This window comes from Mauremys mutica, chromosome 3 (assembly GCF_020497125.1).
Source record: "Mauremys mutica isolate MM-2020 ecotype Southern chromosome 3, ASM2049712v1, whole genome shotgun sequence".
Lineage (NCBI taxonomy): Eukaryota > Metazoa > Chordata > Testudines > Geoemydidae > Mauremys > Mauremys mutica.
Genome location: NC_059074.1, coordinates 48,937,514 through 48,965,143, shown reverse-complemented (window position 1 = coordinate 48,965,143; position 27,630 = coordinate 48,937,514). Strand labels below are relative to the sequence as shown.

The 27,630-nt window shown below is 42.9% G+C and overlaps 2 protein-coding genes across 3 annotated transcripts in view; one reads left to right on the top strand and one right to left on the bottom strand.

Moving 5' to 3' along the window:
- BEND6 (BEN domain containing 6) overlaps nucleotides 1-14,525 on the bottom strand; it is a 35,257-nt gene extending 20,732 nt beyond the window's left edge. The window contains exon 1 of one of the 2 annotated variants that reach the window (XM_045009615.1): nucleotides 13,257-14,525. The gene's annotated coding sequence lies outside the window, so the exon portion shown is untranslated. The remainder of the gene's footprint in view (nucleotides 1-13,256) is intronic. The other variant, XM_045009614.1, reaches the window with a different exon arrangement.
- Nucleotides 14,194-27,630, top strand: part of DST (dystonin) — a 440,007-nt gene continuing 426,570 nt past the window's right edge. Inside the window, exons 1-2 of the mRNA XM_045009616.1 lie at nucleotides 14,194-14,374; nucleotides 14,855-14,916. Of these exons, the coding sequence (XP_044865551.1) occupies nucleotides 14,194-14,374; nucleotides 14,855-14,916 (243 nt within the window). The remainder of the gene's footprint in view (nucleotides 14,375-14,854; nucleotides 14,917-27,630) is intronic.

The window sequence follows — 27,630 nt, the reverse complement described above, 5'->3', positions numbered from 1 at the left end:
GGAGTCAGTAAAAACAATGAGGAGTCCGGTGGCACCTTGAAGACTAACAGATTTATTTGGGCATAAGCTTTTGTGGATAAAAACCCCCACTTCTTCAGATGGAGTCAGTGAGCGTCTTGCTTGAGTAAGGACTGGATGATAGGATGCAACATCTCCTGGAGATGATGCATCCTATCTGACAAAACAGATCACCACAAATGTAAAACGTGTGTACACACCCTGGTTAGGGACACTAGTTGTTGCTTGGGCAGAATAAAAAAGAATCATAGTAAAAACTGCTAAATTTTTTAATTAAAAAATGCTGAAATGTGACATTTTGACAATTTATAAACTTTTTTCCTCAAAACCTTTTCAAAATGGGAAATTTGTTGAAACAGATCTTTTCCAGAAAACAGTTTCACTTTCAATGAATCAGCATTATCCAATGAAAAAATGTTTGGTCAATAAACTCTAACCAGCTCAACTCATAAACCTGCATTGTAGAAGAGGGCAGCTTTATAATCTGATCCAGCCTCCAGTAGCTCCACTGGAATAGGCCTCAGGGAGAGGCTATCTATGCATCTCCCGGCTGCCTTAGATCAGTGGTTCTCAAACTTTTGTATTGGTGACGCCTTTCACACAGCAAGCCTCTGAGTGCGACCTCGCCCCCCTTATAAATTAAAAACACATTTTTTTTAATATTTAACACTACAGGCAGTCCTCAACTTTACGATATTTGAGTTACGACCAACAGCACTTACAATGTTTATAAATTGTCATCGTGTTTTGACTTTACGACGTCGGTTTCGACTTTACAATGCTCGATCTGACATTGTTCCTTTGTGAAATTCGAGTTATGACATTTTCGACTTAAGACATGATTTCAGGAACCAATTGTGTCCTAAGTCCAAGGACTCCCTGTGCAGGCGAAGCGGGGTTTGGGAGCCTGATAGCTTGTGATCCCCACGTAATAACCTCATGACCCTGTGAGGGGTTATGACCGCCAGTTTGAGAACCCCTGCCTTAGACTGTCCCATCCTGACAGGGTCCTGGCTATTTTTAAGGCTGTACCAACTAAGTCCAGTGCCCCCATTCCTGCTGGACTTTCTGCTTTTGGAGCTTGGAGTTTAGAATCTACCAGTGTAGAATGAATCTGGTCTTGTGTTGTCAATCTTTTTTTTTCTGCTTTGGGAGGCTTTATGTCAGAGTCCTGACATTGAGAGTTTTGGTGGATTAAATCATTTTAACTGGAAGAGATGTAATTGTTCACTAATATTACAGTGTGCAGTTACTAACTACAGAAGGGGGTTGTGTACCATTTATTAAAAACCACACTTGCATGCTTTTGTAAGCAAGTTACTTTACAACTGCCAGATTCTCCGTCTGAAAACACAAGCTACCCATTTCATAACTACTGTACCTTAAAGTTACTGTTTATTTCTCTTGAGAGACCCTAATCTATCCTTAGTTTCTCTGAAATCAGATAGCCTGTAGAATTAAAAAAAAGGTGGAAGCTGCCATTTACATGCAGTGTAGAGGAAACATATATTAAATGGACCCCTAATTTTTGCAGACATGCTCACATCTCACATACTAAACAGACATTAAATATACAATTTTGCACATACAATACTGTTACTAAGCAACCAAGAAAGCCAGAATAAGAAAAATAAACACAAAAGTCTTTGTAAATACATCTCCCTCCCTGTGGCTGACACAGTCTGTTCCAGTTCCATTCAGCAGGAGAGCTGGCAGATACCACGATGAGATCACTACATCGCTTTCCTCTCAGTAAATGTAATGTAAAGTATTACAAATTTACAACATGTGATTTTAGCCACTCACTGAGTCTGAGTCTGTTCTCACTGAAGTCACTGAGAGCTTTGCTACTGATTTCAACAGAAACAAGATCAAGCCCACAATATACAATCCTATACTATATATACCTGTTTCCTATCCTCCCAGGATTAATGCCTACATAGAAAAGATTAAACTCATAGTATTGTAGTGAAACATGAGAATTCTGAAATGTATATATACTACCATTGTTAACATATATTGACCGCCTACTGGGTCCAGCCTTTAATAATCCCAATTCTCACTGGAAAGTCCCTCCGCTAACCAGCTACCAGCAGGAGGGGAGAGAGCTGGGTCTGCTGCAGCCAAAACCACTTCACTCCACACTAGGAAACTGGTCCTATTTATAGAGTTTGGTCTCCACTGCTTTTTAAACTGAATTTCCCAAGAAAATTAAAGATATGGGTACAAAATATCTTGGACTAAAGTAGAAACTCAAGAGAATTTAAATGGCCTCATAAGTTTATAATTAAAAATAAGGCCTTATTTAACTATTTTATTTTTCCAGTTCTATGGTCTAATTCTGTTCCCACTGAAGTCAGTGTGAGATTTATCATTCACTTCAGAGGGAGAAGAATTAGGCCAGTGAGGAATGCAGAAGTGCTGTTATTGCTCAAGAGCTTTATAGAGTGATATCATAGTCATTTTATGGGAAAGAATGATTTATGTAGAAGCAAAAATCCACAGCTCTCAGGCAAGGTATACGGGGCCAAGACTTCCCAGAAACAACAGAGATATTTTGTTACGCATTGTAGCTGGAAAATTAGGGGAAAATCTATCAGACTATCACTGCAGAACTTTATAGATTCTGTAGATACATTTAAAATTACCCCATATCCACTAGCAGGGGGTATACCAGTGAAGTAAATTTTCAGGGCAATGTGTGAGGGAATTTAGCTACACAATTCTTACTATCAGTATCTAGCAACTGTACTTCTCCATAACTGAATTATAATGGATGGTTTGGTATAATTGGCTGTGAAACATTTTGAGATACTTCTGGTGTGAACTGATGTTATTCATAGTAAGCCATATTATCTTATTTACACAGGTAGTCTCACTGATTTCAAAGTCCCATTGACATTTGAAGTCTGCAGGACTATCAGAAGGCAGGGTTTGGCCTATACCTTGTACTTTGTGTCAAAAATCTTGATATTGATAGTCTGTGAGGTGATTATTTTTCATTGCAGTTTCCTGCATGCTGTGAGCTTCAGCAACCTAGAAATACCTTGACATATTAATAACTCCTAAATATACCAATGTCCACCATAAGAACAATTCTGTTTTTAATTATAAGGTTGAAGTATTTTCTTTGAAAATGCTCTAGTTCCTGCACCAAACCATCTACCTTCTTTTGTAATCCTGAGAGATGACAAAGGAAAAATAATGGATTTACTAAGCAGAACTATTTAATAGCTCGAGGATTATAACATTATTTTAAAATTAGTAATTCATTTAGCTAACAGCTCAATATGTTGTGCAGACTCACAAAGACTGGGGAGATGCCTTTACTGAACTCAGTGGTTTACTTTCATTAGTCGACTTTCAAAGAAACGATCAAGCAAGACTACAAAGAAAGAGATGTGGTACATTATCTTAATTCTGCATATTGGATAAATATCTTAAATAAATAGATATCTGACAGCTCTGTAATGGTATGTCTACAGTCACGTCTACAAGTTCAACTTGTATTTGCTCAGGCACAAATTGACAAGACCATCACAAATACCATGTACCAATGGGTACAGACTGGCAGCCAGAGTAACATTATGAATAGGAGTGTGCAAATGTTCCTTCCAAAGTTCTTCCAGTGGAAGGACAATGTCACCACAGACAAAATCAGGAACAAGATATAAACTTAGCACTTGCTCTGAGAAATGGCCAAACAGTCAAGGGACATTTCTCTAAACCACCTGTTTTAGAATTTGTTCAGGAAAGATGAATAAAAGGCTGAAGAAAACATCAAAACATCTTTCCATAACTTACTAACCTACTTTAAAATTTGGCTGGTAAGAAGAACCTCTGACCAGCCTTTCTGAGGGAGTTTAAAGCTGGTACAACTAAATACAGTACTTACCTCCATCCTTCATACCCCACTACATAATATAGGTGCTCAACTACTATGGTGAAGACCAGAGCCGGCTCCAGAGCCCAGCGGGGCAAGCACCCGCCTGGGGCGGCCCTTTCCCAGGGGGGTGGCAGGCTGGGCCGGCGGACCTGCCGCAGTCATGCCTGCGGGAGGTCCACCGGAGCCCCGGGAGCAGCGGACCTGCCGCAGGCATGACTGCGGAGGGGACGCTCGGCCGGCGGCTCCAGTGGACCTCCCGCAGGCATGACTGCGGACGGTTCGCTGGTCCCGCGGCTCGGCTGGACCTCCCGCACGCATGCCTGCGGCAGCTCAACCGGAGCCGCCGGACCAGCGAACCGCCCGCAGCTGCAGGAGGTCCAGCCGAGCCGCGCGACCAGCGGACCCTCCGCAGTCATGCCCGCGGGAGGTCCGCTGCTCCCGCGGCTCGGGGGCACCTCCCGGGCATGACTGCTTGGGGCGGCCAAATTTGTAGAGCCGCCCCTGGTGAAGACTGCAGTACAAGAACATATATAGAACGGAATAGAATATTCTAAATGGCCCAAACCTGTTTTTACATGACAACAGAAGCTATCCTATTTTGCTGAGCGACTCCATTTTAAAGCATTATTAACAATGACATACACCCTTCAATTCTAAGAGCACTGCAGCAAAATAGGGGCTAGCATATTCAAGGTGGCACTCATGTCAATATCAACAGTCCAATGGCATTTTGACTGCCGTCACTCATGCATTATTTTTTGGCTTCCCTTGGTAAGTGATTATACATTTAGAAGGGCTGCCTGGTTAATACTTCAAGTGCCTTTTCTTCTACTCCAAAAGTCCTCTTCATGGCACAATACCAGCAGTAGGGGATAGGCTTGATCACTACCAGTTAACTAAAGAAAAAATATTCTGTCTTAGTACCCAGAAGTAGCAAACCAGTCTTTTTACATGGATCCAAGCCAAAAAAATATAACATACAAGTGGTTACACTTTTGTTTTGCGTAACCAGAATCCTGCTTTTGTGGTGCATAAATGGAGCAGATGCAGCAAAGATCCATCAGCTGGTACCTAGCTACACTAAGTAAATGCACAGAAGTAAATCATTGTAACTTGATGGAACATAAAGGGCCCATATCCTGGAAAGTGTCACTGTAACAGGGTGGCTTGCCTTCAAGGGCTGGAGGGCCTAGGCCTACCAACCCTGATTACAGTGGTGTCACACCTGGCTGTAAGAGTAGAAGAAAGCTACAATGAAGAAGCTACAGAGTGAGAGAGAAAGAGAAGATGCAGAGAAGGGGATTTTTATGAAAGTTTTTGAGATTGCCAGAGACGGGAGCTGTGGCAGTATGCTATGGAAGAGACACTTAGGACAGAGATCAAGACCTGCAGTGTAATTGCTTTGTTGTTTTCAATTGTGTGTTGCTGTATTGGGAACATGAATAAGGAATAAAAGTCTATCCAGAAGGGCCTGGAGACTGAAGCCTGGCCAAAAGTGGCTGTGAGACTGTTTGATGGGCATGTAATGGGACAGCCCCAGAAAAGGGAGAAATTGTTAGCAAAGTACTGAAATGGCACCTCTGGTCTCAGGCGGTGCTGAGTAAATGGCAACCCTCTACAACTAGTGTAGCTGGCAAGAATCCCAACTCCCCTCCCACCAAAAGGGAAGTGGAAACTGAAGGAGTCACAATGAAAAAAAAAAAAGATGAAGGACACTGTCCCATTATTCGCAGAACAGAAGCAAAAGACTCAGATCCTGCTGTTGACTTTTGCCAAGTGAACAAAAGCAGCAGGAGGTACAGTTTGTCATCCAGCGGCAGTGGCAGGAGTCTCAATGCAGTTTAAAAGCTGGCATCAGTGGCAGAAGCAGTGGAAGAGGCAGAGGCCTACTTGGAGCCTGAGGGCCAGACCAGGACAACCCAAATTTGGGGGAAAGGCCAGTAGCGGGATACTGTGACTATGAGAAAACCTAGAGCAGGCAGGTGGAAGTTAAGCCTAGCCCAGACCATAGTGCTTTAGAAGAGTGATCAACAGCTCATCTGCTCTTGCTGATTGGTAGCAATTCCACAGGGAATGGTAAATAGACCCAAGTAATGTGTTTTCAGTGATGGAAATTGGGACACTGTCAGAGGAACTGTCCGCTTGTGTAAAGTGACTTTGAGGGGAGGATGTTTTAGCCATGTAGGAAGGCTGGGGTCCCCTCCTAAGAGACCGTCTCCTCCGGGGAGGCAGAAGAGCACTTCCGCGGTGTATTTTCCATGTGGAATAGAAGGTCATAAACAGAATGCTTACTCTTTTGAAGTCTGGGACCATGGCGATGTGGGATGTCAGCCTGAGGAGTGCAAGGCAGAATGAATCTTGTCAAAAATGGGACATAGTACCCAGGACAGTCCGGCAAATGTCAGTAAAATTTGTTAGCTGGATTTTATAAACCCCATGTATCTGAAAAGAGACAGTAAAACAAAGGGGTTCTGGCTTACCCTTTAGGTACAGGAGAGTTTAAGGCCAGATAACCTAAGGAGAAAGGGTTTGTGACAGATGCAACAGTTAGTTAGGTATGCCCCAGACAGAGAAGAGTCCTGGGAAGCAGGTGCTGGGTTAATGGAAAAGTGGGAGCCCAAACTGTGATCCAGGGGGTTGATGTTGGGACTCAGACAACATCCTGTGGGGAGCTGGTAGGCACCGAAATGGTGGGGGTTGGGGAAACAAGGAAGGTGTGGATAGTTCAAACTCTCAGGGGACATGGGAGCAGTTAGTTGAGGAGCTTCAGGAGATCCTAGAAAAAAAGAGATTGCCTGTGTATTATGGTGAGCAAACCGGAAGGGGAGAGAGCCTGGACAATGCATTCACGTGGCTGGTGACACACATACATTGCAGGAGGGAGGGGAAGTTTTCTTCAGGTAGAATTTGCCCTGGCAAGGCTTTAATGGGGTTGGAGTGGGGAGTGTAACATGGTGGTTAGCCTGTAAGGGCTGGAGGGCCTAGGCCTAGTCAACCCTGACTACGAAGGAGTCACACATGGGTTGAATCAGGTGGTTCCATTATAAGAGCAGCAGGAAGTTGCAACAAGGAAGAAGTTGGAGTGTGGGAGGGCAGGCTACAGTGAAAGGGGCTTTTGTGAGACTGCTAGAGGCAGGAGGCCTGCCAGTAAGCTATCGAAGGGATACCCTGGAAGACAGAGCTCAAGACCAGCCGGCTAATTGCTATGTTGTTGTTTTCAATTTTGGTTTAGTGTATTGGGAACATGACAAAGGAATAAAAGCCTGACCAGAAGAGCCTGGAGGCTGAAGCTTGGTCAAAAGGGCCTGTGAGACTGTTTGGTGGAAATGTCATGGGAGAGCCTCAAAGGGGAGGAATTGTTAGCAGGGCATGGTAGACGCACTCCTGGTCATGAGGGGGTGGCTCAGTAAATGGCAACCCTGATACTGTCATCAAGAAATACTCGAGTTTCCTTATGAAGGTGATCAGCTACGAGCATGTTGTCACTCAGTCTCTTGGAGCCTCCTGTGTGTTGAAATCACTTTTCTCTTATCAGCTGCCTACTTAGTAGCATGTCACAGTAACTGACAAACTTCCACATTTACAGATGTTGGGGAGGCATTATTCCATGCTGTGGGCTTAGCTTAATGAGCATTATCAGTGTCATCTGCATTTCAGGAATTTTGCAAGAGGACCACACTCCCCTCACTATAGTGACTACATCTTTAAACCCTGCCATTCCTGCCTAACAATTAAAAATCCTTTTTTAATATAACTCATTAAATCTATTTTAAATCAATAAAATGGTATACATACTATTTTATATTTGCTGTATGTAACTCCTTTAATGCCAAAGGATCCCAAAGCAATTTACCATTACATACAGATGGTACTTCTGAAGTGCAGTTGCCTTGGGGCAGACAACTGCGACAAATGAACATAGCACAATAATGTATAGAATGGACAAATTTTAACCAAGGACACAAACACACACAACTACTCTAATGAAAAAACAACATAGTATCTTTAGTGGTATATTTTCTGCAGGGCTTAGACCAGCCTCCCTGTGTGGAAGCTCAACTTGTACCAGCATTTTTGCAGCCACAAAATGAATTGTGGGTGCACAACTGTATAAATGCACCTTATCTGATTTGCACCCATGATCAGGTTGTTAGAGGTGCTGCCTTTCAGATCTGCACCAACAACTGAATTGTGGGCATAAAAATTTTGGTACAAGTTTGATATGAGCAAATGAAACTTGCAACACAAGGCCACTTGTCTGAAAAGCTACCCTGTTTTTTAAAGTGTCATCTGGAAGGCCTACACATTGTACTGTTGGTTTTCCAGACTCGTAGTGGTCTGGAGAGATGAGCAAATGTATGGTGTTCAGATTATGTTGCCTGGGGCAATTCACATAACCTCTCTGCTTTAGCTTCTCTGTCTGTAAACTGAGGCTAGCAATACTTATTTACCTACTTCACAGGGATGTCAGAGAGTTACCATGTGTACTCATTCATTAGCCCATTTGTTTATAAGCTGACGCCCCAAAATGGTTAGGTAAAAATAGCAAAAACTGTATGACCCTTTCATAAGCCGACCCCATATTTCAGGGGTTGGTAAACTTTGGCTCCCGGCCGTCAGGGTAAGCCGCTGGTGGGTCAGGATGTTTTGTTTAGTTGGAGCATCTGCAGGCATGGAGCCCTTCAGCTCCCTGTGGTCACGGTTCACCGTTCCCAGCCAATGGTTGCTGCGGGAAGTAGCTCCCATTGGCTGGGAATGGTGAACCGCAGCCACAGGGAGCTGAGGGGCTTCGTGCCTGCAGAAGCTCCAGGTAAACAAAATGACAATGTATTAGATATTCAATTAAATGATTCCATAGAGTTTAAAATCATCAAATTTTGGTGTAGACCCATTTATAAGCCGACCCCCTCTCTTTGATGCGTCACTTTTTTACCAAAAATATTCAGCTTATGAATGAGTATATACGGTACTTAATGATTGATTGGTTAAATAATGTGCTCTTTAAACATATAAAAACACTGCACTGAACCCTCAATTTAACTGTCTTGGAAGAATGAAGTGTTGAGGTGGCCCTGCTGAGATTTGAACCTATAGTTTCAAATAGCATAATTTTTAAAATGTTGAGGACAAAAGCATAATGATGCCCATTATTCAGCAATGTGAATGTTGGAAAAATCCACACAGGATAGCACTTTCCTTTTTTATTTGTGACTTCAGGTTTTCTAGAAGAAACAAATGAGATTTTATTTAAATGATTAGATAATCATTCTACCAGGTAAGGAGTCTTTTACACAGGATATAGTATAGTTGAGGGTATGTTAATGTTTCCTGCTTCTGATAATAAATTACATTTCAGGCTTTCTATTTTTATTTCTTATCTGTTCAGAAAAAAAGTTGAATAATCAGAGCTCAGGGAATTTCAATTTTTGGCAGTGTAATGCTGGATAAAACATTTTTATTAGGTCTTTTGAAATAAAACCCTAAACACTCCCCCAGAGACTTACTATACAACCAATAAAGTCACAGTACCCAAGACATATTGTAATATATATGAAGGAAAACGGTTGTACTTTTTCACTTACTCAGGTTTACAGCAATCTTAAACATATCTTCTTAATCAGTTTCGTACATGCAGGTCACCAGAGCAGCCAATTATGTGACTTTTTTTTGCAGGGAGTCTTTTTACTGTAAACTGAAATATACATCCCTGTAAGATGCTAAGTGCCTCCTGTGAAATACTGAGTGCTCTTATCTCTCATCGATCTAGCTCTGTGATGATCTTTGCAGGTGCACGCATCCCTTCATCTGTGTATAAATTATCAAGGAACATGGGCTAGACTGTGACTTGGACTTACGGGCCCACACGTGGGCCCGAGAGGGCAGGGAAAAGCGTGGAAACTTGGTTTACCCCAACTTGCCAGCAACTACTGCCCAACCAGCAGAAGGATGGGGGAGGGGCAAGTGTGCATGTGGAGGGGAGTAATAATTTACAGCTGTTTAGGTCAGCAGCAAATTACTACATGTCTGGAGGCAGGAGGATGTATGGAAGGAATCGTGCCACAGCATCCCATGCTCAGGGCTGTATTTAAAGGCACAATCTTCCCATGCCACTTTTTTCCCCTTTTTCTTTTGCAAAGGGATAAACCAGCCAGGGGCGGCTCTAGACATTTTGCCACCCCAAGCACGGCGGTATGCCGCAGGGGGGCGCTCTGCCGGTCGCCGGTCCCGCGGCTCAGGTGTACCTCCTTCAGGCGTGCCTGTGGAGGGTCCGCTGGTCCCGCAGCTTCGATAGACCTCCCGTGGGACCAGCAGGACCAGCCGCGGGACCAGCGGACCTGCTGCAGGCACGCCGCCGAAGGCGGCTTGCCTGCCGCCCTCCCGGCGACCGGCAGAGCGCCCCCCGCGGCATGCCGCCCCAAGCACACGCTTGGCATGCTGGGGCCTGAAGCCGCCCCTGAAACCAGCTGTGTGAAATTAGCTAATATACATATAAAGAAATGCAGCCACATAATGCGCATCCTAAAACACCAGCTCTTCTCTCCATTCATTCCAATTCAAAATTGTTTCCTTGTTAATAAAGCCCTCCACAGATTTGCTTTAGCCTCTCTCAAGGAACTTGTTTCTCAGTACTCCTCGTCCCTGCCCCCTCAGCACGGGCCTCTGTCATTCCACACACCGTTGCTATAGTTGGTCCTGGAGACCCTACCCTGCATCTCCTGCTCTGAAACAACTTTCAGTATCCCTTCACCTCAAGCACTCTCTCTTTGATGTCAAATCTCACCTGAAAGTACAGCTTTTCTCTTTTAACTTCCTCCCTTTATTTCTGCCTCTCTTCTCCTAGCCGATTATAATACTCTGTAATAGTATTAAGATTACCTCTCTGCAAAGCATTTTTGGGAAGAAGTTTGTATAAAAGCTGCTGTACAAATAAATATTTTCTTTTTATCTTTCAGATATCATTTTATTTCCTGTGTGTATATTTTCCAAATAACCTTGTTTCAGTTTTTTTTAAGTGAAATCCCTTCAATGACTTACGGTAATTCTTATTGACCATAATAAGTAATGGGAATAATGTTTTAACTCCTGTACAGAAAAGGAAAATGCTTAGCAAAAACAGAATAATGATGTAATATAGATATTGACAGAGGCAGAGCAGAGGCTAATGTAAATGAGGGGAATGGCCCAGTTTGCTGGGGCTCAGAAGCCGACAGCCATCTCTATCTGACATTTGTGCAAATATTTCTTGAAATAAACTGTATTCTCTTTTTCATTTTTCAAATGCAAAAGAGTAGTAGATGTAATGAAATTCATCATGTCTCTTTGGCAAAATAATATCCTAATGTGAGGATTGTACAATAACCCTTAGTAAAAAAAATATAGCTTTTGCCTTCTAAATGAGCCAATATTACAGATTTACTTGCAGCCAAATGCCTTCTACCCATTTCTATCCAGAGATAATGAGAAAATACCTATGTTCCATGGCCCTTATTCACAGCAATGCATTGTGTGATCATCGTTATAGTACACTTCCTAGGATCTCCCAAGATCTTATAATAAATCAATACAGAGTGAAAGGTGTTGAAAAGTTTTTTTGTGACAGCAACATAGTGCAAAAAGACATAGCAGTAAGGCAGTGTGCTCATGTTCAAGTGAGGCAACATGAACCTTTTTAATAATCTCCAAGTAATCTGCATTAATACAGCCTTACTGCAGTGTACTGCGGTATCAGGAAACATTTCACTGTAGCATCATGCTGCAATGCAAACTGATCGCATCTGTTATTTCCCAGATAATGAAGAATGTACTATAATGCCTGTACCCTATGCAGTTAAACTTTCTATTTATAATGTAATATTACAGAATAATTCTATCACATTATTAAAAATGTGTGATGAAATATCTCATAACTAAAAAAACACCAGCACTATTCTTTTTCTGGGTTAGACACGCCACCTACCATCAGTTTAAATCCAGAAAAAAAACCTAGATCAACTAAAAATGGATTTCCACAATCTTAAGAGTCTACTAAGGAGTTATACAACAATTTAGTGATAAATAGGCCGAATTCCATACCCATACTTACTCAAGGAATCACAATTAGGTTTCTCTCTATAAACTTAGATGGTCTCGTAGTGTATTTTAAATCTAGGCACACACTTGTATCCACAGCTTTTGTTATATAAAAGCATAAAGAGCACTGCAATTTGTGTTATATAAAGTGCATTTGATTATTAATAAAAAGTTTGTAAAATATTTCTCTGAATTGTGTGTGTAAGCCACATAAAATGAACACTATTTTCTTTACCAATGAATCCTAACTTTTTAAGATTATACTGGTAAATATTATTGCATAATATTACCAAAATGTACATGTATTTTTTCACTGTGTATTTTTACAATGTAATAAGAGATTTGTATTGTATTTGTGCATAATTTCTGAAAGATAATTCTTAAAGTATTATGCCTTCAGTTACAAATCCTGAAACATAGTTGTTATATACATTAACAGTATATAGGATCCATTTGGTTTCTTCATCCCAACATAGTGTGCAATGAAGATCACTAGAGGTGACATTTGCTGCAGCATATTGCAGTTTACTGCAGGAAGCCAGCATACATAGTATTCTGATATTGATTTTGCTGCAGCACCCCACAGCACCAGGGAACTTCCCAACAGGCTTTAATATATAAAATGTTTTAGCGAACTATGTAAATTATACTTGTTTTACAATATACGCTGCATGTATTTAATAAAATAAAAACCAGTATTCTGTGTGACGGACAGCTACACAATCTCTTCAGTCAGTTATTGCATTAAACCAGGCAACAGAAATAAACCTCCCTGCAAAAGATGAGGTATCAAAATGCAGTAATAGACATATCAATTATTCATTTAAAATATGTTTTCAATTCCTTGTATATCGTTATAGATCTTCCAGGAAACCGGTTTTGACTTGTGTCCCTGTATTTGCCATTTAAAGGGTACACAGCACAGCAAACCTTGTAGCAGTGAAAGGAATCCCAGACCCTTAGTGAGGCTCTCCCCTCTCCCCCCAACATTTGCTTAAAACAGAACTGACTCTGAACCCAAATAAAAGTTCTTGGGACTGCAGCTCACCCACCAGCACTCTTGAAACCTGCAATCACAGAGAGGGCACGTGCAGACAAGCTATTTTTTCGTTTGTTTTAGGGTGACACCAAGATAAATCTGCCCCTAACAAAAGGAACTTATTTTAACGGACGCCGAAAGCAGAGAGTGGGAGACAAGCACTAGTAGCGGACTTGCCTGGCGCAGGCAATGCTTTCGCGGAGCGAAGGGGGGAGAGGAATGAAGGGCGATACGCTACTTCACCGTGTTAGTTCCTTGCTTGTGGTTCTGCTTCCCAGCGTCTTGTCGCCTCTTCCGAAGCCGCAAGAGGAAAGATCTTCAGCTCCAGAGGGAAGGAAGCAGCCTGCGGGCAGATGCTTTGTCTGGCTGCTGCTTCTCTCTCCACGCACGCCTGGGTTTGTTCCGCTCGCGGTGCTCCCCTACTCCGGACACTGCCCCCACACCGTGCAGCCCTCTCTGCCCGGCTCCTGGGAGAAACTCCTCCTGCCACCTCCTCTTCATTCCTTACTGTACCTCGCCGCAGCCATCTTCGCTCTCCCCTCTGCAGCAGCTGCAGCTCGTGTGATGTCATCAGCCACCCGCCAGCCAAGTCCAAACCAAAAAAACAAAATCCCCTTGATGAGCAGCCAGAGGCAGCAGGAGCAAAGTTTGGGATTCAGCCCCCTTCCTCCTCCTCCTCCTCCCGCCCCTGCTGTAAATTGCCAACCGATGGGCAGCCATCGCCTCGGTGTCAGCAGCAGCAGCAGCATTAGCATTAAAACGGGGCATTTCTGTGATGCAGGAGCTGGAGGTGCACAGCACGGTGCAATGCTGCAAGATCAGCTCAAGCGGGGGGGCCCCTCCATGTTCCAGGGCAGGACTGCAGCTGGGTGCTGCTGATCCATCGGCACCGCCTCGCTCGCTCGCTGCTCTCAGTTGTGTACAAGCCGGCGGAAAAATCCCCGTTGCTGCTGCCGCTGCCGCCTCCTTCCCGTCTGCTGAGTCATGGACTGAAGTCCTCTCCCCACTAACTCACTAGCGCATCGCAGCAGCGCGGTGTGTGTCTGCTGCAGCCATTCCGGATCCTGATTTCAGGAGCGCACGGACCGGGAATCATGCTGCTCCCGCTGCCTCGATAAGAAGCCTGCCCGCTCCTCTCCCGGCTGCTCCGCGCTCAGCCCCGCACACACGCACGGGAACCATGATCGCCGCCGCGTTCCTGGTTTTGCTGCGACCCTACAGCATCCAATGTGCCCTCTTCTTGCTCATGCTCCTGCTGGGGACCATTGCTACGATTTTATTCTTCTGCTGCTGGCACCGCAAGCTCCAGAAAGGGAGGCATCCTATCAAATCCGTCCTTTCAGGGCGCTCAAGGAGCCGAGGTAAGAGATGCGGTGCCTTCCTTTCCAAGGCAGGAGGAATCTAGTCTCTTTAAATACAAATAAATCCCCCTCTCCCTTCCCAGGTGGGCTCGTTTTCTGCCTTGGATTTTGTTTCTAAAACGACCGAATAGAGCTCCTTAGCCTCAGTTTATTAAGGCAAAGGCTTTAGAGAATTCAAGCTGAGTTCAGGACTGCGGCAGCCTAGTCTCCACCCATCCCTTAACGAAATCTCAGCTGGTGGGAGTAAAGTAAGGGACTCGAACCCCCTGATTTCTCAAGTACACCAGAACTTCACCATCCACTTCTAGCAGATGAATTAAATATAAACGCCTGAGGCTGCTGCAAGTTGGGCTTGGAGACTCAGATCGCACTAAAGAATCTGCATAAAACAACAAACACTGAAATCAAACTCCTTAACTTAAGTGAATCGGAAACTGAGGGAGACGCAGTCCTATCTATGTCTTTCTCTTTTCCTTCCAGATGCTGTAATGAGAACTCATCACTGTCGCTCCGAGGTAATTTATTTAGCACGCAATTTCAAGGTCAGAAGAAGTTCTCTTACATGAGTACAAATTGTTAAAGTCTTTATATAAAATCACTTGTGCACTTTTTATTTTGCACGAAAATCCCTATTTTTCACTGAAGCCTTTCACAGAGCATGCTAGTGCTTCATTTAATATTAATTGATATTCATTAATATTATTTGGTCTATTTAATCATCACTAAAGCAATTACTTACTTCAATAAGAGCATTCTTTGTTTTAGGTGCCTGTAATAAGAATGATAGGTAAATACATAAAAAACAGTTGATGCACGCAATATGGAGATATGCATGGCTGGTACATATTGACCTAACAGAGCTTCCATTTCTTTGCTGTATTGTCAGCAGTCACCTGTGTTTTGCTGACTTGCTGTTTCAGAGCTGCTCGCTTCACTTGAAAACTCGGTTGAAGCTGAAGATCAGTACTTCAAGTCAGGAATAAGACTTGACAAAATTTTATTTTCAGACACCATAATTGTATATTAATAGGTCAAGGGTCTCCCAGCTCTCCTGGTTTAATGGTAAAGAAATTCAGAAAGAGTTGGTTTCCTCTAGCCTGTGGGCACCAATTCAGATATATCTTGCTGGAGAGAAGGAAATTCTGTTTCTGGCCCACCTCCACATAGGGAACCTGGACAGAGAGTTTCCCCTCTCTTTTATCCACACAGTGCATCAGCCAGTGCTGCTGTCCCCTGTTCTCTGCTTTATAGGAACAGACTCCCCGCATGCTAGGTTGGAACTCCAGTTGGCCCAGCTACCCTTCCATCTGGATAAGAGGGGCGGTCAGGCCAAATTTGAGTGGTCTTGCAACCTTGTTCATCAGATTGCACCACTGCTCATGGAAATTAGACCTGCCTGCCCTTCCGTTTGTACAAAGGAACAGTCAGGTCACATTTCAGTGGTGCTGTGTCCATGCAGCCGCAGCAATGCTCCAGATTATTCCAACAGTAGCTGTACTGATTTAGTATGTGACTACTGTTTAAAAGTGGTCAGGCCATGGCCCTTCTGGCTCTGTGGCCTAGGGAATGTTGAGCAAGCACTCCCCCACACCCCAGTTGATGCCAATTTGCACAAACAAGGAACATTTTTAGAATAAGGAAAATAGTATTATCCCTAAAGCTACTCTCTCTGTGCTTCACTGTAAGGCTTCTGCCTAGAATCTTCCCTAGTTCCTCTCCTGCCTGGCTTCCTGCTACAGATTTAAAGAAACAGTAGACATAGATTCATACTCACTTCTGAAGGTACTGGTTGGTTTGGAACCCCAGGAAGAGTTTTGCATGGACAGACCTATTTTGGTGTTTACATCCCCTGCCCCCGCTTTTCAAAAGCGCCTAGGTCTCTTTTTCATGAGACTTGGATTTCTAATTCATATAGGCCTGGTCTACACTTAAAAATTAGCTTGACCTAGCTTTATCACTCCAGGCTGTGAAAAGTATAGCACCCTGAGTGCTGTAGTTAGGCTGACCTACCCCCGTGTAGATGCAGCTAGGTCAACAGAAGAATTCTTCTGTCAACCTAGCTATCGCCTCTTGGAGAGGTGGATTAATTATGTTGACGGGAAAACCTCTTTTGTCGATGTAGGAAGCGTCTACACTATGGTGCTACAATGGCACTGCTGCAGTGCTGTAGGTATGCCTCTGCAGTGGCTTTAGCTTAGACATACCCTTCAGTGCTTTTGGAGGCCTTGGGTCATTTTCTCAAAAGAAGGTCATTTGGGGAATGTAGTTAGTAGGGGAGGCCTCTTCTGTTTACACTATAGAAGTTCATCTTTGCTGTTAGTGTGACAAGACAATCAGTTCTATATTAAAACAGGAACCAAGTCGCACTGGAAGATAAACATTTTCACCTGGCTTCTTTCCCACGCAGTGAAATGATTGGTCTCCATGTAAAAGTATGTCTCCCAGATAAGACTGGAGACTGGGTAGGAACTTCTTTAATGTCTTACGCTGAATTGAGAGACGTCTTTTCAGTTTCAACTGAATGAACTTACTATCTTCTCTGTTACAATGGAAATATGAAGGTTTTAAGCACTACAGTAATACAAATAATCATAATAATACACAGTGTAAGGAATCCTTGTGGCACCTTAGAGACTAACAAATTTATTTGGGCATAAGCTTTCGTGGGATTGTTAGTCTCTAAGGCCTGGTATACACTGGGGTGGGATCGATCTAAGATACGCAACTTAGTCGACATATCTTAGATCAAATTAAAATTACTTACTTTGCGTCCTCGCAGCGCTGAATTGATGGCCGTGGCTCCCCTGTCGACTTTGCTTCTTCCTCTCGCCGAGCTGGAGTTCAGCAGTCAATGGGAGAGAGATTGGGGATCGATTTATTGTGTTTACACTACACGCGATAAATCAATCCCCAATAGATCGATCGCTACCCGCCAATCCGGCAGGTAGTGTAGACGTACCCTTAGGTGCCACAAGGACACCTTGTTGTTTTTGCTGATACAGACTAACATGGCTACCCCTCTGAAACCTGCCACAGTGTAAAGTGTTTAATGCTATTTTGTTAACCCTGCTGTGTCTATTTGCATTCTACCTCATGCACAAACTGCATATTTTAAAATTTCCTCTAACTTTTACTTTACTGGAATCTCATTAGCTGGAATATGAAAAGTTGTATTTTTTTACCCCTTTCCATATATGTTCTAATTCAACATCACCATCACTACTGTTCAACATTGTTTGTCAGTATAAATGCTGTTTTTTCCTCTTTATCAGATTAAATTGACCTGAGATTTTGTAAACTGAATTAAATTTCGGATTCTTAAAGAAATAAGTTGATTAATGTGACATCAAAAAATTGCACTATTTTAAAAATGTGTTTGAAAATAAATATTTATTTTAAGGAATATTAAAAATTGCTGAATTACAAAATACTGTATAATGAGGATCCTTGCACAAACATTAGCAATGCCATATAAAACAAAGTTTAGCATTCTCATTAGTTTAGCAAAGTTTAGCATTTTGTACTATAGCACAAAATTATTATCGACTTTATATCAATTCATATAAAATCTGACAAAAGACAAAGAATCGTATTTGGAAAGTTGGAGTTTGTAGTTTCTTGCCCCAAAAGTGACTGTAAAATCATGCTGCTGTGGTTATAATTTTCTACTGCTGTGGCTGGATGGTTCTAGTTGTGATCAGTTATATATTAAACATAGCTATATATGCCTTAATAAATGAGGATGAAAGACAGGATCTGTGGTAAATAGCAGAATGGGTTTACGCTTTAGTTATTCACCTTCTGAGATCTACATTCAAATGTGATTTACGTCAGACATTAACATGCTTTTGGTGGTCTAATTGTAGTCCTTAGAGAATGATGATTACCATAATCACAGAATTTTTTTTCAATTTTTGCATGATTGGCAGTCTGCCAGGAGAGACTCAGATTTGGAAAAATGGGTGTTGCAAATCAGTATTGAAGTTCATTGTCAGGACTGTAGCTTGCATGGTACATGCCTATTATGATTGTCTCTAGTGAGCACTATTAATCCGTTGCTCTCTTTAGTACTAAAACATTATCCCCAAATTAAAAATTAATGAGGACAGCACACTGTAAAGCAATATAATCACATCTCTGATGAGGTAATGGAAGGGTGGATATTAACTTTGAACAGTTATTTATACTCCATAACTCATCCTATGCTGAATTCTGCGTTCTGATAAATTTCATGAGAGTACCGTGCTCTTTTTGGGGGGTAAAATTACCTCCAAGTTTTGAAAGACTTTGCAAAACACATATCTCAGCAGTATATTATAAGCACTACACAGATATTTCAGACTTTTGTTGTTGGAAAAAAATTACGTATTAGGCCAAAGTATGAGGTAAATTGGCATAAGTCCTCGTGAAGGTAAATTGGTATGACATATACTCTCTAGGGGGTTAAAACAAAGGATTGCAGCAGGAAAAGCAACCAACTGGAAGATCTGAGTAGTTGTAAGATACAACAGATTCCTCTCTCCCCACCTGCCCTGCTGACACTCATTTACAACCAATTTAAGCTGATTTTCAGTTGTGCAACTTTCATTGAACCTGAGTGGCTGTTTTGGCCTTGATAGTTATTGGGACACTAGTTCTTTAAAGTGATTGTTACTGCAGTTGCCCTTCACAATTTCACTTGATTTTGAAGCTTCTACCAGATTGAGTTTGACTCCCCGTGCTTAACATGGGAAACACCACTGGAACTGGTAATGGAATAAACTTGTAAATTGCCTCCTCTATTCACAGGGTCACTAGAGACCAGCTAATTTCCAAGGCTCTGTATATGTTGCATGAGTGCAAAAATCAGGCTTTGCTTGATGCAGTTATCCTATCTATATATTTTAAGAAAATTTCAGAGAAGCAGCTAGAGAAGGAAATATTTTGGGTTTCATCCCTGCCAACAAAGCTCAAAACTGCCAACAAAGCTCAATGGGAGTTTTACCCAAGTAAGTATTGAGAGGCATTGCTTATTTATTTATTCAAAACTCCAAATGACAAACCATTCACTTATTTAATCAGGTTCTGTATTCAGTGGGAGTTTTGGGATCTCTCTCTAAGTAAATACTTCAAGATTGGGCCCATCAAGCCAGTTCCATTTTATACTAGCTTATTTTTAAAGTTAGATTTGATACGGTAACCATATATTTAAGCATCTAAAAATCTATCATTTAAAGGTTTAGGGGGGAGGGATAGCTCAGTGGTTTGGGCATTGGCCTGCTAAACCCAGGCTGATGAGCTCAATTCTTGAGGGGGCCATTTAGGGAATCAAAGGCAAAAATCTGTCTGGGGATTGGTCCTGCTTTGAGCAGGGAGTTGGATTAGATGACTTCCGGAGGTCCCTTCCAACCCTGACATTCTACAATTTGATTTGGTAGTGTTGCCAGCTCTTGGGATTTTATGCCAAGTCATGAGGTATTTGGGTTTTTCTGATAGCTTCAGCTCCTGGAGTCATGAGATCATGTGAGAATCTCACCTTTCATTTTTGAAAAAGTAAGCATCTAAGCTCTCATGGTTGTGGAGAAAAGCTTGAAAACATGAATCCCAAAGGCTCGAAAACAAGACGTCAAATAAAATGAAACCAAATTTATTGTTTTAAAAATCTTCTGATTTTTAGGTCACTGATGATGTTTGGGGGGGCTGGCTCATGATTTTTGAATGTGTGGTTGGCAGTATGGCAAAGGGAAAACCATCTTTTTGATAAATGCTACACTACAGCTTGATGTTTTTCAAATGAAGAGCAAAAATAATACCATAGATTTAAATCTTTTCTCTGAATATTTTCCAGTTTTCTCCACCACTGAATTAGAAAACATGTAGCCTCCAAAATCCATAGTAGGGATAAATGTATTGGTGCCAGAAATTTCTGCATGTAGGTAGCAATGCATTGGGTAGTATCGTTTGTTATTTATTTATGATGAACCATCTATCATAAAATATTTGAGGCCATTGGCCAGTGAGTAGTGCTATCAAGAAGTCGATAGGCCTGTTCCTTGTCTCATACAAATCCTTTGGAGTTTTGTAATTCATGGGGAGTTTTGAGTTCAGTGGGATCAGGTGCAGGTCCAATGGAACTAGTCACAGGAGTAAGATAAGCAAGATTTGATCCTTTATTAAGAGCCTGTTTATGGAAGAAGGCAGCATATGTTAACCACAGCTTTAGCCGCTGAGTAACAGTTTGAAGTTTTGATTTCAAAAACCTTTTTTTTTTTTTTCAGCTTAGAATACTGAATAGTCACTGTCACATAATATATATTCAGTCTGTCATTTAGATAAGACACGTGTCTGGTGCTAAAAATAGGTCAGCAAGTCTAATGGAAATTTTCATAAGAAAAAAACAAACAGGAATGTTAAGTAATGCTTTATAGTATTCTGAATACATATTATACCAAAACAGTGAGTCCTCAGCAAATCTGTACATTACCTTTGCCAACAACTGCTGCCTTCTTCACTCATATAAAGAAGTCATTACTGTGTTTAAACATTTATTTTTAATCAGTCATCCCACTGCTGAGTCTAGTTGCAAGACAACTAGCTAAAAATACAATTCTGGATATTCTTAAAAACAATAATGAATAGTCTTTGAACACTTGTGCTATAATTCATCACAAGAGTTCTAGAGTTATTTATAAACTGCTGAAGATACACACTGCTAGAGTGAAAAGAAAAATCCACAGAGCCTCCAAGCTGAATTACAGGCTTGTATTTGATTGGAGGGAATACATTCAAGGATAGACAGAAGCATACAGTAATAGAGAAATGGATGCATTCACCTATTCAAAGGTTGTCTCCTATCCTCGGAGGGGTGAATCAATTTGAAAATATTTTTTCTATTGTATTTGACACATTTCCCCCTCCAGGATATTTAAACTATTTTATATTAACTGTTGAAGAGTCAAGGAATAGTGTGATGGGAAAACAAAATCAGAGACAAAAATAAAACATTTTCATACATGTGTGTAAAAACATTTGTAGATGGGAATATACAGATTTATAACTATATGAGGACAAATCCTGAATTTCCCTTTGCTTTCAGAATATAGCCCGTACAGAAGATGTGACACTGAGCAAATAACTTGCAAATTATGTACCATTGACAATATTCATGTATCTTGTATGTCCATTTTTGTTTGTCTGTCTTGTATAGATAGATTGTAAATAGTGTTTGTATAGTGCCTACCACAATGGGCCCTAATTTTGACTGGATCCTTGGGGCACTATCATAATAATTATAGTAATGATTAACAGAATAGAGTCAGATGGTTTCCTTATGTGAAGAATCCCACATAGAGCCCAGGAAAATTTGCAAGGTTTCATTTATGGAGTTTCCTCTGAAGGCTCCCATGGGGGAGGACGAAGTTTGCCTTCCTTTGGAAGAAGCAGGCAGTTCTGTGTCTCTGTGCTGGCTTCTTGCCTCCTGTAGCACTCTCCTGGAACGCTGCTAGTGTGGCAGCCTGACCACAGCACACTGAAACGCTGGAGGGGTCTCTCAGTTGGTCCTTGTTAAAGTATTGGCATTGCATCACTACAGCAGCAGCCTCCAGAGGTCCTCACCTCCCACCCTTTGAAAGAGGATTGTACTAGAGATGCTCAGACCTCTGTCATGAGTTCATACAGCCCCAGGGCTCCCTGTAGGTAAGGGATACAATGCCTGAGTAAGGAGAAGGGAATCTGGCCCATAATTAGCAGCTGTCCCTGTTACTTCATTTTCCATACATGCAGTTTTATAAGTCCCCTCTCAGGTTTTGTAGCTGTATTTACAGAGTCAAATACATCCCTCTAGTAAATCCTGTTGTTTACTTTGCTAGAAATATATAATTTTGATGAAGTCACAACCTCAGTTATATTGCACACCAGTTAATAACACACACTGAGCTTCTAATGCCACAGGTAGACCCTTGTAACACAGTGGCTACCACCTAAGCACTGCCTCATGGCCAGAGGTGCCTCTGCAGTGTCCTGCTCCTATTTTCCCCTTCATCAGGGATCCTTAAACAAAACCTCACATGGCCTTGCTCATCCAATCACAGCCCTTCTTGGGGGTTGGTTTCTTTATTAACAGAGAGTTCCTAAAACCAAACACAAAAACCAAATCTACCACCCAGCCTTAAGCTGGGTACAGCCCCTCCTCCCTAGGGTAGTGTCTCTTCCTGCTGTCTGGGCTGCTGGAGAAGATGCAAGGCCTGACCTGCCTTTCCCCAAATGAAAAACAAAACTTTCAGCTGTGTCTTCTTACCCAACCCCAACTCCCTTCTTCAGGGACCACTTCACACCTTCACTCTGCAGTTCCTCTTCTAGCTCTACATCTCTTTTAGAAAAACATGCAATTTTGATTTAAAAAGTGCCGGTGACTGAGAATCTACCACCACTCTTGGTAAATTGTTCAGTGGTTAATTACTCTCACTGTTGAAAATTTGCTCCTTATTTCCAGTCTGAATCTGGAACATCCAACTATTGGATTGAGGAGCCCAATATCCAACATTTGTTCCCCGTGTAGGTCCTTATAGATTATAATCAAGTCACTCCTTATTCTTGTCTTTGGTAAGCTAAATGGATTGAGTTCCTGGAATCTGTCACTATAAGGAATGTTTTCTACTCCTTTAATCATTCTTGGGGCTCTTTTCTAAACTGTCTCCAAATTATCAACATTCTTCTTGAATTGTTGACACCAGAACTGGACACATTATCCTAGTAGCTGTTAGACCGGTGCCAAATACAGAGGTAAAATAACCTCTTTACTCCTACTTGAGATTCCCCTGTTTATGCATCCAAGGATCACATTAGCCCTTTTGGCCTCAGTGCCACACACACTGGGAGCACATGTTTAGCTGATTATCCATCCCCTCCCAAAATCTTTTTCAGAGTCACTGGTTCCCAGGATAGAATCCCCGATCCTGCGAATATGGCCTACATTCTTTGTTCCTAGATGCGTCCATTTAACCATAATAAAACATATATTGTTTGCTTGTACCCAGCAAACCAAGTGATCCAAATCACTCTGTATCAGTGACCTGTCTTCTTCTTTATTTACCACTCCCCCAATTTTTGTGTTATTTGCAAACTTTATCAGTGATTTTATCTTTTCTTCCAGGTCATTAATAAAAACATCATGTAACAAAGGGCCAAGAAACAATCCCTGCAGGAGAGAAACACACCCGCTTGATTATTCCCCATTTACAACTACATTTTCAGATTTATCAGTTAGCCAGCTTTTCAGACCAAGTGTCTCCCCAGACTAGTCACTTACAATTAGGTGACTCCTCATATTTCTGCTAAATCTCTGGGGAGTTTTCTAGCCATTTTACTCATAGCAGGATTATGAGAGGCCACCCATATTTGCTGACTGGAGCATGATGAAGCTCCTCCCTCACCAATAACCATTCAAAAGGGAAATATTGGACAGAAGCGTTTCATTTTTTCCAGACTAGCCTGTTGGATGTGGGTAGCTAGCACAGTAGCTATGTATTACTCGTGTGTTTTTCATTGTGTTACATTTGAAATGTTTCTTTCGTTCCTTCCAGTGCTGTACTTTTAACACTAAAATTTCAAGTTTAATTTATAAAAGGACAAGTTTGCTAGCGAATCCCTCACTCCTGATTCATGATGCATACCAGGAATCTCTCAACACTAGGAGAACAAAGAAAAGGGCAGTAACAGAGGACTGAAAGGGCCAGCCACTGGGCAGCCTACGTGCACATGTCAGATACCAAATTGTGGTCAGAAGATGTGTAGTGGAGTCAGAGTTGAGGTGGGTCAAGATACCAGGAAGTCAGGGTCAGGCAAAGACATGCAGACAGGAGGCAAGTAATGGAATCAGGATCAATCTCAGTGAGGATGCCAGGAAATCAGGGTCAGGTGCTGAGTTGCAGACAGGAGACAAGTAGTTGAGTTGGGGATGAGCCAGAGTCAGGAGCTGGAGTCTAGGGTTCACAGCAAGTTCTGCAGCAGAGCAAGCAGACAGTCTGTATTGTTAGAGAGAAAACTCCCTGTGCTGTCTTCCCGGTTAATATACCAGCATGGGCCAATCAGTGGGCTGCTCAGGCCCCACTGGGCAGTACTTCCTGCAATGTCTAGCTTCCCAGGGTCCCCCAGCAGGAACCCAGCCTCAGCATCCGGTGGCAATGCAGAAGTGTTAGCAGCCTGGAATCCTCATGAGGTTCTTACAGCACCTCCCTCTACAGGTCCCCCTCTTGGTGTGATGCCTGTTTAAGCTTGTTGGGGTGAGTCCTATTGAATATCCTGACTAGGTCAGGGACATGAACATGGGAAGCCGTAGCCCTCCAGTCTATGAGCTAGTACAGGCAACCGTGTGTCTGTTGGCAATCAAGGATGGCATGCTCCTCATGACTCTGGATTTTGACTAGTGAAGGCAGGGGTGTGGTTTGGTCGGGAAAGGTGTTCTCAGTATAGAGCTACCGAATGGAAACATAAAAAAGTGGGTGTATTTTGAGGTACTGGGGAAGCTGTAGTTTAAAGGTAACTGGGTTGATCTGTTGGCATATCTGAAAGGGTCCCAGGAACTGGTGGCCAAGTTTCTGGAAAGGTCAACTTGTCTGGAGATGCTTTGTGGCGAACCTTACCTTCTGGCCTACTCTGAACACCAGAGCTTCCTGACACTGATGGTCTACATGCCTCTTGTAAGCCTTCTTCACCTCTTCTGGATGGTTCTTGAACTCCTCCTGCTGAGATGGATGACTCTGTTGGACCCAGTTGGTGGTGGCTGGGTTTGGGGAGGTTTCTTGTAGTGCCAGGTGAAAATGAGAGTGGAATCTGAAGAATGGGCTCTAACCTGTAGAGATATGGTTGGCATTGTTATATGAACATTTTGCATACAGAAGTGTGGAGCAGTTATCTTGGTGATAGTTCATGAAACGTCTCAAGTATTGTTCCAGTACTGGGCTCAGCCTTTAGTTTTGTTCATTTGTTTGGGGGTGGTATGTGGTGGAGGTCAAGAGGCAGACATGCAGTAACCAGAATGCTTAGTACCAAAAGTGAAAGATAAACTGTGGGACTTGGTCTGAAACTGTGTATTCTGGAAGTCTGTGAAGATGAACCAGCTCCAGGAGTTTGGCAGTAGCCTTGATAGAGGGTAGGTAGTTGCAGGGGATGAAGTGGGTCTTTTTTAGTCAGACTGTCCACAACAGGTAAGACTATTGTGGCCATCAGATGCTGGGCCATCAGATGCTGGGAGTTCCACAGTAAAGTCTAGGGGGATGGCAGACCAAAGCCTAGCTGGAATCGCTAGGGTATGAAGGTGTTGAGTGGTCTAGTCTGGAGCATCTTGCTGTGTGCACAGCACTCACAGGATTCCATGTAAGCTTGGACTTCAGACCACTTGTGCGGCCACCAGAAAAAATGGGCAAACTGACCTGCCAATGGAGCATCATGGCACAGTTGTAGCATCTCCAGTTAGGGGCTCCCTGGGGGAACATCTATGTGCTTGTCAAAGTATGTTACCCCATCCCACATGGAACAGAGCATCTTAGTCCCTAATGGCATAGATTAGATTCCTTGGATGTGTGGATCTTCTTTCAGGGTGGACTGTATGGGGGAGCTCAGGTCTTGATGAATTGTGGCATTGACAAATTTACTAGGCTTGCGGGGGCAGGGGTTCAGAAATAGGTTCCTTGTTTCCACCAGCCTTTGTGGAGCAGACATGATGTGGGTTGTCAAAGATGGTCAAGAAGGCTTGCAGGAAGGTGTCCCAGTCGGAGAGCACTGGGCTGCTCTGTGCCACTGTTGTTGGAGCCCAGTTGAGCTCTTAGCCAATGAGAAGGCTAGTCCCACTGGTGTGTGGGGTACATTCTGTGGTGGAGCTGGAAGGACAGTCTGCATTTATTCAGAAGCCCGTGGAATTTCCAAAGGTTCCTGTAAAGCCATTTGGGCAGTGGGACAGCGGGAGCCTGTTCAGGCAATGCTGGTTTGCTCAGGTACCTAGTGTAGCTGCTTCTCCTTGTGAGCAGGGTACTTCCTCATGCAGGGTCTGTGCTTCCGTTGCAGACTGTGTAGCTTGGCTTTGTAGTACGAGGTTTTGTCTGCAGATTGGTGACTTGGTCTTGCAGGTTTCAGGCCCTTGGGAACTGCTGGTCAGAGGGCAGCCCACCCCTTCCATATTCTGTGAAGGATAGGTTTGCCAGGTGTCTGGTTTTCGTCTGGAACGTCTGGTCAAAAAGGGACCCGGACAGCTCCAGTCAGCACTGCTGACCGGGCTGTTAAAAGTCCGGTTGGCGGCGGGGGGATGAGGAAGGGGCCTGCAGCAGCTCTCTCTGTGGAGCTTGAGGGTGGTGTGAGCCCCGGTGGGCAGGGCATGGATCCCAGAAGAGGGGCTGGGAAAGGCATTCGACTGCAGGCTGGGGCTGGCAGAGTTAACCCTGGGCAGCAGCTGCCACGGTGCCTGGGGGCTCCTTGCAGAGTGGGCATTGTGGCCTGCCCGGTCCACTGCTCCCCTGTTGTGCTATACAAAGCACATGGGAACTTTTATAGAGGAGAAGGCAAAAACACCGCATTTATTGAGAATACAGCAGTTAGCATATGCTTTTCAATCTCACACACACACCATGCACGCAGTCTCGCCAGTTGATGTTTATAGTTACCAGTCCAGAATCTGGATCAATTTAGTGGCCAGCCAGATTGGTCACAGAGGGCAGCAGGGCTCTGTCGGGCGCGATCCGATGCTCCTGGAGTGTGGCAAGACGAACCCAAAGCCCCATGGCAGAGCGCCCTGTTCTTATAGTCTTTTTTCTCTGTTGAAGTCTATGGATTTTGTTGTGTCAGTTTGTGACTGGGTTACTTCTTAATTGGTGTATCTTTTGATGTAAACATTCCAATACACCACTGAGAGGGTCATCCTGTCCTTTGTTTCGATTTAATCAATTGTCCTTAGGGGTGCCAGCCTTCACCTAAGGTTTGTCAGTCTGCCCTTCATATTGGATACACGTTGATGATTCTCTGATGTCATTTAAGTCTCTTCACTCCTTCTTCCTTGACCATCTGGCTATAACAATGGCCTTCACACCTTATCTTTTCCTGATGCATACATTCCTCATTCACACAAACAGTCTTTTAAGTTAAAGGTATACAGCAGTTTTTATGTTGAGCAAGAAAAGGCATTGTAAATTAAGCCATCTTAAATCTTATAATCAAAACAATTTACATTGGGGCCCAGGCCTTCAATGTTCCTCTAATCTCCTTAACATAGAGACAATACAAGATCCTGT